Source organism: Artemia franciscana, chromosome 20, assembly GCF_032884065.1.
Source record: "Artemia franciscana chromosome 20, ASM3288406v1, whole genome shotgun sequence".
Classification (NCBI taxonomy): Eukaryota; Metazoa; Arthropoda; class Branchiopoda; order Anostraca; family Artemiidae; genus Artemia; species Artemia franciscana.
Genome location: NC_088882.1, coordinates 33,166,389 through 33,178,959, shown reverse-complemented (window position 1 = coordinate 33,178,959; position 12,571 = coordinate 33,166,389). Strand labels below are relative to the sequence as shown.

Sequence of the window (12,571 nt, the reverse complement as noted above, 5' to 3'; positions counted from 1 at the left end):
ATTTTAATGAAATTTGATATTTAGAAGGATCTTGTGCTTTAAACCTCAAATTTGAAATTCCGACCAGATCCTATGACATTAGGGAGAGTTGGAGGGGGAAACCGGAATTCTTGGAAAACGTGACAATTGGGGTATTTTTATCTTACGAATAGTTGATCAGATCTTAATGAAATTTGATATATAGAAGGAATTCCTGTCTCAGAGCTCTTATTTCAAATCCTGGCCAGATCTTTTGATATTGGGGGGAGTTGGAGGGGGAAATCTTGGAAAACACTTGGAGTGGAGGAATCGGGATGAAGCTTGGTGGATGGAATAAGCAAATGTCCTTGATACATGATTGACGTAACCGTACCGGACTCGCTCTCTTTGGGGGAGTTGGGGGGAGGGGTTCAGTGATTTGGCGAGTTTGGTGCTTCTGAACGTACTAGAACGATAAAAATTGGTAGGCGTGCCAGACAGCTGCACAAATTGACTTGATAAAGTCGTTTTACCAGATTCAACCATCTGGGGGACTAAAGGGAGAGGAAAAATTATAAAAAATTAGGTATTTATAACTTACGAGTGGGTGATCGGATCTTAATGAATTTTGGTATTTAGAATGACATCGTGACTCAGAGCTCTTATTTTAAATCCTGACCGACATTAAGCCGGCTGATTTTCCTTTTAAATCAATCTATTGATTCTTAGAATGTTGTTGAAGCTCATACTATATGAGCTCTTGGCTCTTAGCTCTTCTTGCCTCGTCACAAGTGCCATATGAGCTCTTAGCTCTTGTTTTTATTTACATGGGCTAGTTTCATTATGGATCAATTGTAGGAATACACCTAAATATTTCTCGTTTTTTTCTGCTGATAAACAAAAATATTGGATTATAATTTAAAGTTCAAGCAATCTCGAACATATGGCCAAAATATTCCGTCAATCATTTATGTGCGCAATAAATAATAAAAAAAAAATTGTGATATTCGGGGTTGTTTGAGCGGAGAATTTTATCTTACAGTTTGAAAATCTGCACAGTTTTTGGCCTCTATAAGGCTAAAGTCAGCCGGAATCTCATTCTATAGACACCTTTGAATACACATTTATCTCAATCAGCCATTTTTTAAAAGGAGTCTTCATGTTCTGTTTTATTGTATCGTCAGGTTGTTTAAATCAATGGTTTCTAAAAATTTTACAACCAGATTTGTTTTCAAGGTTTGCTGTCTTCATTAATGTTCCCTTGGCTCTGTCTACATGTTCAGTTTCCAAGGAGGTCAACGAAAAAAAAGTTTTTTATGTAGGCTACTACGAGTCGATAAAACCAGACTTTTTCCAGAATATTTTCACCCCACTAGCATAAATACCCCGTAAATTTCAAGCCCATCAGAGAAAAAACTTTTTTCAGACATCCAAATTTGATGCAACCAAGCTTTGTAGATGGACTTCTGAGGGGACCTAAGGCACAAATTTTGTATGGTTTCCTCGTCCTCTCCTTGTAAACAGAGAAATTTACAAAAAAAAAAAATTACGAAAAAAAAACTAGGGTTCCCTGATAATTGATAACTATAAATCTAAAATTTTTGTGAGCAATAATGTTACTTAAGGGATGGTGTCTATATTAGATGCCTCCCCATCCCCCAGAAAACTTGTTGGAAGATAAAGTATGATTAACCGATTAAATATGAAATACGCTATGTAGCGATATCGAGCAGCCAGATTAGATTTTAAGCTTAAATCTTCCACTTTTGAAAAAAATCATCAAGGAATCCTCAAAACAGAGTATTCCGAATCCAGAATTTCCTTATTTGATACAATCAGGGGCACACCTTAGTGGAAGGGGAGGGAACCCCTTTCCAAAAAAGAGAGTTCCAAGGTGCCTTTGGCGTCCTAACTTAGCTTATCTGTCCACATCTGTCGACAAACTGGACGATTTTGTCGGAACAGTCTTTATTCCCCTCCCCCCCCCCCCCAAAAAAAAACTCAAAGCCCTAGTTTCGCCCCTGGATACAATTACTTAAGATATGACCCCTAAATCAGCTTTTTTCACGTTCATTTTCTTTATATTCAGCCTGATCAAAATAGAAATAAAATTTAACTTCACAGGAAAAACCTAACAAAGGAGAGGACGGGAGAAGTCCTGATTGACTGCACTACAATTCGATTTCCAATACTTCCATCCATAAAACAGTTGGATTAATTCCACCAGAATTTGGCAGTTGGAATAAATTGCCAGAATTCAAGAAGTCTGATTAGTGTTTATTTTAGGTATTCCACTTGGTCTGGTCATGTTTCAAGCAATTGGTGATCGTCTTAATCATTTCTCATCATATATCATCCGAAAAGTAAAAAAAATGTTTGAATGTAAAGATGCAGTTGCAACAGAAACCGACCTTGTGATCGTAGTCACCGCCCTAGCTACAATCATGACCGCTGGTGGAGCAGCAGCCTTCTCTTACTACGAAAAATGGACATATTTCGACTCCATATACTACTGCTTCATTACCTTGACAACAATTGGTTTTGGGGATATGGTTGCACTCCAACAGGATAGTGCACTTGACTCAAAACCCGAATATGTCTTTTTTGCTTTAATTTTTATTCTGTTTGGACTAGCAGTGGTCGCAGCATCACTAAATCTGATGGTTCTGAGGCTTGTCACACTTAACACGGAAGATGAGAAACGGGATGAAGCAGCTGCACTCAAGGCTGCTAAGGACACAGTTCATCTAGAAGGAGATATTATCACAGGTAAGTTTTAACACAATTCTATTCTGAAACTTTTGTTTAATATGATTAGTATATAATATGATGCAGTGTTAACATATAGAGAGGAGATTTTAAGAGGGCAGGACTTCTACTAATACATTATTGAGATCTGTAACAGACTAGTAACTCTAGAAATAATAATATTATTTCTCTGTGATGATCGAGAAACTAAAATGATTTTTATTCACTAGCAATGAGAAAATAATCCCTTTTAAATGTATATTTACTTCCTTGTCTGCAATCATCGATGCTGGCTCCGTTTCTTACATAACTAATTAATGCTTCTTAATTCGAGGTCTTCGAGTTTGAGGTCTTCCAGGCCTATTGCCACCATATGAATTCTAGTACACATGTATAGAATAAATAGTATGAACTCATTTCATTTCAATATCTAACGCCGATTTTAGGTGAGAATTATAAATGTTTTTCCACGACTCTATTCCGAAACTTTTGTTTAATATGATTAGTATATAATATGATGAAATGTTAGCATATAGAGAGGATATTTTAAAAGGGCAGGATTCCTACTAATACATTACTAAGATCAGGGGGGCACTATCCCTGGATCGAGTTTGAGGTCTTCCAGGCTTTAAATATCTAAGGCCAATTTTAGTCTCATTTGTTAAAAAACAGGTATTTTTCAAAATTACCTCAAATATAGAAGGAACTTTCTTCGCCCTTTTCCACTAGACTTTGTCTTCAGCTAATAATGTTAGTCCAAATCACATGTTATCAGAGTTAACAGATGAGTCTATAAATCGTAGTTAACAATGAGTTCAAACCACACCCCCCATAACGAGCCCTGCTGGTCCAACTACAATAGTTCCAAAAATGACCATTCCTGTGATATCTACTGCTGCCACGACTATTTTCTCTTTCAGCAATTTTCATGGCAACGTCACAACTTTTTTCGAATAGCTGTAAATTTAGAGCGTCGACTTTGGTCTGTTTCATTGACAGTGATCAGGGTTCAGATTCAACTTTTACTTCCATGCTGTGGATGTTTTTGTTTTTTTCAAGTTGCAGAATTAAATTGTCTTTTGAAAGGCAACTCTCACAACTATTGGGAAAATTTTGAGAGTTGGGTTCTCCAAAGGTGGAGAAAACATATTGTTTCGGTTAACGAGAGAGTATGAAAGAGTATAAGCCTCAGGGTGCTCAGTTACAACAGCCATAACGCATAAGCTGCATTTCCAGTTGGGGTTTTCTTGCCGTAATACTGGTGTGGTTCCAGCACAGGGGGTATGGAACCATAAAAGACAATTCGAGCACTGAATCGTCACACCTTTCCCAAACTACCTCCCACATCAAGGGCAGATATAAGTAGCTCTGGTTCGTGTCATATTCAGCATACAATTTTACTTGTAGTACAATTAATTAATGAGTCCAAAATAAATCTCCTTTCAAACGAGGGTGTTAATTCATAAATCCAAAGGGAATTTATGCTCAAATAATTAGCTGTCAGATAATTCAAGTTCAAGGCTGAGTATGAGAGGTCCATAGGGCCTCACTCAATTGATCCTCACTGTGTAATCAGATTATACCAAGATTATATCCAATAGACGTGTTTACAGCATGAACTCTCAATGAAGACTAGTGTGATAGCAATACTAGTGGTGGTAGTTGTAGTAGTATTGACAGCATGCAAATATTGCATTTTTGATCATTTACTGAATTTAACAAATTAACATACTAATTTATTCCTGTGTTGTAGCCTTTCGACAATATATAAACATAACGTGTTTTGATTTAGTTCAACACTCACCCCAAAATTCTCTGAAAGGCTCACCTGAATACCCATTGCGTTCTTGGAAAGTAAAGTTCAAACATGCATACATTTCTCAATAACACATACTATGTATAAACAATGAACGAATTTCCTAACTTAGAGCCCTTGTCCTTAGGACTGTCGGGAGGTTTAGGAGGTTTGTCGGGAGGTTAGGACTGTCTCAACCAAAGAGAGCGAATCCAGTACGGTTCCGTCAATCACGTATCAAGGACATTTGCTTATTCTATCCACCAAGCTTCATCCAGATTCCTCCACTCCAAGTGTTTTCCAAGATTTCCCCCTCCAACTCCCCCAAATGTCAAAAAATCTGGTCGGAATATGAAATAAGAGCTCTGAGACATGAATTCCTTTTAAATACCAAATTTCATTAAGATCCGATCACCTATTCGTAAATAAAAATACCCCAATTTTCACGTTTTCCAAGAATTCCGGTTTCCCCCTCCAACTCCCCCCAATGTCACAGGATCTGGTCGGAATTTAGATTAGAGCTTTAAAGCGCAAGACCCTTCTAAATATCAAATTATATTAAGATCTGGTCACCTTCTCATAAGTTACAAATACCTCAATTTTCAAAATTACCCCCCCCCCAACTCCACCAAAGAGAGCAAATCCGGTCCGATTATGTCAGTCACGTGTCTTAGAAAGGCTTTTATTCTTTCCATACAGTTTCATCCTGATCTCACTGCTTTAAGTATTTTCTAAGATTTCCGGTTCCCCTAAACTGCCCCCCCCCAATTACGCTGGATCCGGTTGAGATTTAAAATAAGAGATCTGAGTCACGAGGTCCTTCTAAATATGAAGTTTCATGAAGATCCGATCACTCCTTCGTAAGTTAAAAATACGTCATTTTTTCTAATTTTTCAGAATTAACTCCTCCCCCCAATAGAGCGGATCCGTTCCAATTATTAATTCACGTATCGAAGATTTCTGCTAATTTTTCTCACCAAGTTTCATCCCGATCCCTCCAATCTAAGCGTTTTCCATGATTTTAGGTTCCCCCACCCCAAACTCCCCCAATGTCACCAGATCCGGTCGGGTCTTAAAATAAGAGCTTTGAGACACGATATCCTTCTAAATATCAAATTTCATTGAGATCCGATCACCCATTCGTAAGTTCAAAATAGCTCATTCTTTCTAATTTTTCAAAATTACCCCCCCCCCAACTACCCCACAGAGAGCAGATCCATTCTGGTTATGTCAATCATGTATCTAGGACTTGTGCTAACCTTTCCCACCAAGTTTCATCTCGATCCCTCCATTCTAAGTGTCTTCCAAGTTTTAGGTTTCCCCCTCCCAACCCCGAACCCCCCAATGTCACCATATCCGGTCGGGATTTAAAATAAAAGTTCTGAGACACGATATCCTTCTAAATATCAAATTTCATTGAGATACAATCACCCGTTCGTAAGTAAAAATACCTCACTTTTTCTAGGTTTTCAGAATTACCCCCCCCCCCCCAACTACCCCAAAGAGAGCAGATCCGTTCCGGTTATGTCAATTATGTATCTAGAACTTGTGTTTATTTTCCCCACCAAGTTTCATCCCGATCCCTCCACTCTAAGTGTTTTCCAAGATTTTAGGCTTCCCCCTCCCAACCCCAGCCCCCCAATGTCACCAGATCCGGTCGAGATTTAAAATAAAAGCTCTGAGACACGGTATCCTTCCAAACATCAAATTTTATTGAGATCTGATCAACTATTCGTAAGTTAAAAATACTTCTATTTTTCTATTTTTCTGAATTAACAGGCCTGCCACTCCCCCCCCCCCCCCCCCCGATGGTCAAATCGGGAAAACGACTATTTCTAATTTAATCTGGTCCGGTCCCTGATATGCCCGCCACATTTCATCGTCCTAGCTTACCTGGAAGTACCTAAAGTAGCAAAACCAAGACCGACAGACTGACAGACCAACAGACTGACAGAATTTGCGATTGCTATATGTCACTTGGTTAATACCAAGTGCCATAAAAACTGCTTGAATGTATATATATACATTAGGTTATTTTTTTTTTTTTTTTACATCCTTAATTTGTGACAAGAAGTGGTAGCTTGTTTCTTTCAACTGAGACTAGATTATCCTCTAATTTAAGCTAGTATCTTTTAAGTACATTAAGACATGTTTTAAATCGTTTCAGGTCCACAGCATGGACTGCTGGAAAGCTCTTACAATACTGAAAAAAGAGGATCAGGAACGGAATCAACAACTTCATCATTTTGTAGTTGCGACTGTGATCCAGCACGCTTAATCACAAGACCAGCAACAGCAGCAGATGATCCAGACAAGGTTGCCTCTGACTGTTTTGCAAGGAAATTATTCAAAACTAGTAGAGTGAGGATGCTGAGAAAAAAGAGCAGGATTGAACTGTCTGATACAAGAACTACTATATGGAGTGAATCCCCAAAATTAAGAAGATTTTCTGAATGATGTCTTTCTTAGCAAATAGTCTGAGGTTCTGACTATTGTTGTTCCTTTCTGAGTAGCCAAAGGTCCATCTGCTTTCATTTACATCGATCACTATAGAAACTTATATTTATGATTTATCAGGAATGTTTGGCTCAAATATGAATGATTCATAGCTAGCATTGCAAAAAGCCAGTAAAAGATTTATGGAGAGTCTTTTAATTATAACAGCAGCAAAGAAATGCAGACTGTCTCCAAATTTTGAAAACTTTCTGAATGAAGTCTTTATCTAAGAAAAATAATTTCTTGACTGTGGTTGTATCTTCCCAAGTAAACAAAATTTTGTCATTTCCAATTTCAATTAATTTTTATCTAAGATTATTTATAATTCAAACGAAAACAGATGTTGTCCCCCATATGAATCAACTATAGCAGTTACTGCATAAATTAAATCACACATTAAGGGAGAAATAGTTAGTCAGAAGAGCAGCAGCAGAAGAAAGGAAAAATTAAAAAAAAGTGACATCTGAACAAAACAAACAACCAAAGCAAAAAAAAATGAAGAAAAATCAAGCTGTCGACCAAGAAACATAGTAGGCTACATTGCAAATTAAGAAAACTAAGAATATTCGAAAGTTGATATCTAATCTCACCAGACAGTTTTGTTAAATAGAGTTTCTCTGATTAGAATAAACCAAGAAATGTGTTGTTATAGTAGTTAGTTAAAAAGGGAAGGTGGTAAAGTTATAGTGTAACACAGAATTTAAATATCTAAAAGAGAAACTTGCCATTTGGTTTGCTATTAAACATGTTCTCCAAATATAATAGTTGCTGTCACAGTAATTGCATCTTACCAACTCCCACAGCCCCATCCCCAAATTTATCGATGCAAACTTAGATTATACACAAAATTAGCCAATTCGTACAGTTGTTAAATGGCTAAAAGATAAAGATGCCATTTGATTTGCTATTCAACACACTTTCCAAATATAATAGTTGCTGCCATTGTAGTTGCATCTCACCCATTCCTCCACCCCTATCCCTGGACTTCTTGATATAACCCTAAATTATACACAAAATTAGCTAATTCAACCTATTGTCAAATAGCTAAAAGACAAAGGTACCATTTGATTTGGTACTCAATACACTTTCCAAATATAATAGTTGCTGCCATTATAATTGCATTTCACCAACTCTCCCACCCCTATCCCCGAATTTCTCGATATAACCCTGGATTATACACAAAAATTGACTAACTTATACTTTTGTTTTGTTTTCTTTACAATTATTTGGGATTATGAATCTACTCCTAGTGGGAAAGAACCATAACAAATAATAGCCTACACTAATGAACTAAATCAGGAAAATTTTAAAAACAGCCTAAGACTATCCAAGGAAGCATGGCAGCGAGAGTTTAAGACATCTTTTTATATATCCTTCGAATTAAAAGCACATGTTTGTTAGAATAAAACCATGTGTGGTATAGATATTTTATAAAGCCCTAATCTGCCCTCACTCTAAGTTCAATATGGTATCATTCACAAAGTATAAAATGGAGGCTGAGACCCTCGAGAGTGTCCAGAAAAAGGAAGCAAAACTTGTACCTAGCCAGCAAAGTGCTACACATAAACGGTGCTTAAGAGCCCTACTGTTGCCAACCCTGAGATACGGATAAAAGAGAGGTAATATGCTTTATAGCTCTAAGGCAACAAAAAAAAAAACACATGGAAAACCTAAAGTCAAAGAAAAGTACCATGATAGACTTATACTTATCTTCAATCTCTGGTCTCCCTAATTGTCAGGTTAGATTGGAAATAGTCAAGCTATTTTAGTTTAAATACGGGAATCTATGCCAAAACATATCTAGGATGGAGGGACTTATAAAACCTGGAGGTTCCTAAGGACAACAAAATATATCATTTAGGATACATCCAATTCTAATATTTTACTGTCCTTTCAAATCTTAGTGCCAGGACACATTTTGCCTATCATCTATTATTGGTTTAGCAAGGAGGCTTTTTTTGCTTTTTCAGAACAGACCTCAGATAGAGCTTTGTTTCTGGAATCTCTCTCCTTATTTTCATTACTTGGCTTAATGAAGAGGGTTTGAGAGGAGGTGGAGGAAAAGGAGAGTTCAAGTTATTTTTGTTTAAAAATGACAATGTATTCCAGAATCATATCTAGGAGAGAGCAACATCAGGCTTGTTGTTGTTTTTAGGACTGTGCAGTTTAAACTAAAAATAAACCAAATTCTATTGGGCCTATCTAAGTAACACTACTGTTTTCTTTTCCTGCAACACATTCACCTAGGCTAGGATACCGACTATCCCTATTTCTACCAACCTGAGCAGTAAAAGTCCCTAATCAAAATACTATATTTGTACCTGGTATCCTGTCTATGTCCCTGTAGCAATAAGTAAAATTTATCTGAATCACTACTATCTCTGTCAGTTAGTTTTATAGGGACATATACTACCATCACTAATACCCTGCAGTTTTTGTCATGAAATAAGTGGCTACAGCTCTATTATTAATACAATCCCAATCTAAACAAGACTAGGCAGCTTCATTATTCATCAAGAGCCCTATTGCTTGACTATGCACCCCATCCCTCCTGCCTGAGCAAATAAATTCTGTGTCACCAAATTTCTTGTTTTCTACCCCTGGGATATGAGTTCCTGAAACATGTAGTGTGAGTTCAAAGTGTTAGAATTTTTCAGTCAAAATACTGACACAATAGTTTTTTTTAGCATCATAGCATTCCAATTTGCAATTCTCATATTATTTAAATCAGTGAAACTAATATACTCTCAGGAAGAGCAATGGTACCACAACCAGTTCAGGACAGGGACAAACATATCTTCTCAAGTGTATGCATAGTGCTTAAGTAACCTTAGAACCAGACAGCAAGGAATCCCTGGGACTTCTAGTTCAATGAAGGCTTTTTGCATTCCTGGGCCCATCTTGGTCACAAAAGGGTTTTCCACACTTGTAATGCTCTTCCATATATAACAGTCAAATTATATATTCATGCCTACAAATATTATGCTACTATGGCAAGGCAGCCAACAGTAAATAATTTAGCTAGGAAGAGGTTTTTCAGCCTAAAAACACCCACCAACAGAAACAAAACTATAAAAAAAAACTATTCAACCATCGGAATCCAAGTGCAAATACTGTGTTGTTTACTAGGCTATATTCTCCTTGAGGGGCATCAGTCCTCAGCATCCTGCCGGACTGACAACAGTCACAGTTTTGGCTAGAAAAACTTGTGAAAGGCCCACCCTGATGCATTGTAAGCAGGCTTTTTCACTCAGGGATACTTGACACAGAAAAAGACTTAAGACAGAGCAGAGACGCCAAACCATCTCTCAACACTGGAACAGCTGCAACCTTTACATTTCCAGCCAATCCCCACCATGGCATTTGTCAGAGAAGTAAGAAAAATAGAAAAAATCTTCTAACACAAGGGTATTAAGATATTTATATGTCAGTAAAATTTGCTTTATATGTCAGTAAAAGTTAAGAAAAAAAATTCAAATCATTACATTAAGACAAACATTTAAAACTAAAAAGAAATTAAAGGCATAATCATCAAAGATAAACAGCAAATCACTAAGCTTGACAATTAAATTACAAAAAAAATATTACAATAAAACAAAAATAAAAACGGAAATAGAGGAAAAGGGGAATTTGGCAAGTACAAAATCACAAATTATTATTAGGGTGTTCTAGAATAAAGGGGATAAAACTTTTATGAAACCTCTCTGTAACAGCTTGGATTGGAGAGTAAGTTGGGATTGCTAAGGAGGCTGATCAGGGGAGTTGGAGTCTAATGGGATTGTGAAAATCAGGGAGTAAGTCCGCAGTATGGGGATTGGAAATGACTGATTTAGCAATCAGCAGGCAAATTTTTTCCCTCTTTTCTTTTAAGGTGGTAATGTGTGCAGGTTTAAGGAGGAAGGAGTATGGAATTTTGCCTTCTTTGTAAATGATCCTGAGCAAACGCTTTTGGACCAACTCAATTTTGTCACTAGGTTCACTTGAAAGTTGCAAATGCCAGACCAGACATGCATATTCCAATAATGGCTGGATAAAGGATAAGTAAACATGGAGGGAATGTATCTTAGGACAGTCAAATTTGTTTAGCAGCTTAAACATGGATAGTGAAACATTTGCTTGTTTAACAATGTTGGAAACATGTGTGTCCCACTTAAGATCATTAGAAATTGTGACACCAAGGAGTTTAACATGTTTCACTAGCATTTTAGGTGGGATCTGGTCTCAAAAAACAGGAGTAGATTTCAAGAAGTTGATTGTCATTATCTGTGATTTAGTGAGATTTACTGTCATATTTAGATTCTTAGATTCATCCAAACATTGGGTTAGGATTTTAATAGGGTCACTTTTAATATTCCTATGACATACTTCAAGGATCAACAGGTCACCTACATATTTCCATCTTTGGGGGAATTCCTTGGCAATTTCATTAATCATGACAAGAACTAGGGAGAGGGTTAGAGTAAGTATTTTTGTATTTTACAACTTGTGATCTGTTTGAAAGGAACAATATAACAATATTTAGTAATAGAGGGTCAATTTCAAAGTTATCCTGTAGTAAACAAATTAGAAGATTGTGGTCAACTAAGTCAAATGCTTTTGGAAAATTGACTAAAACCAGGTTTAGCCAAACATTTGGTTTCTCTAGTTCACTTAGGATGGTGTGAACCAAGTGTACAAGGTAATGGGTGGTGGAGTTTTTTCTTAAATTACCAAACTGTTGGATGTCATTGCCTGGTATAATTTTAATTTTAAGCCAGTCACAAAGGAACCCTCTGTAAAGCTTAGAAAAAATTGGAGTGAGTGTAATAGGACACATGTTGGTTATAGTCAGACTGGAAGATTTCTTTGGGATGGGTGTGATAAAACCTAGTTTCCTGAAACTTGGGAATTTACCATATTTTGTAATTTGGTTAAAAATATCAGATAAAGGTCTAGCAATTGTGTCTGAAAAGGCTTTAATCAAGTCAATTTGGATGTCTAATGGGCAAATACTTGATTTTTTGAGCTTTTGGATTTTATTTATAACATCAGAGAGAGAAATTTGGGGGAAAGAGGTGGAGGGAGGAATAGTTTGACCTGAGCCAGTGAAGGGGAGAGACTTTGTACTATGGACACAAGATACAGGTTCAAATCATTGGCTATCTTATAACGGGGCTCTAGGAGATGAAAATTAACTTCAACAGGGTTTTTTCTACAAATCTCTTTAATTTTCCTGTACTGTTGTTTAGGTTTGTTAGAATACAGATCCTTAACTTTACTATTGTAATACTCAGAAGCTGCCTTTCTCAACTTCCAGCTTGACAACTTTGCTCAATCCCAATTTATGAGGTTTTAAAGGTCTGTAATTACATTTCCTAAATTTTAAAAAACCATTGATATGGCTTAAAATTCTTCTAAAATAACATGAATTGTATTTTCAAAATTAAAACCAGAGAAAAAGATACCAAAATTGAAGGTAAAATGTTTTTTGCCTAAACTTTAAAAGTTGGCAAATTTCTAAGTCTTAGAAATCCAAAGAGGATTAACATGGTAGCTTGGCAACACTTTCCTGAATTATGTTTTTGGTCCTGAATT

The 12,571-nt window shown here is 36.6% G+C and overlaps 2 protein-coding genes across 2 annotated transcripts in view; one reads left to right on the top strand and one right to left on the bottom strand.

The window, feature by feature from the left end:
* The window catches only part of LOC136040145 (two pore potassium channel protein sup-9-like), a 29,925-nt gene extending 22,610 nt beyond the window's left edge, over positions 1–7,315 (top strand). Inside the window, exons 3-4 of the mRNA XM_065724257.1 lie at positions 2,245–2,727; positions 6,669–7,315. Of these exons, the coding sequence (XP_065580329.1) occupies positions 2,245–2,727; positions 6,669–6,958 (773 nt within the window). The 3' untranslated portion in view covers positions 6,959–7,315. The remainder of the gene's footprint in view (positions 1–2,244; positions 2,728–6,668) is intronic.
* LOC136040144 (recQ-mediated genome instability protein 1-like) overlaps positions 1–12,571 on the bottom strand; it is a 101,262-nt gene that overhangs the window by 88,436 nt on the left and 255 nt on the right. The gene's annotated exons all lie outside the window — the stretch shown is intronic.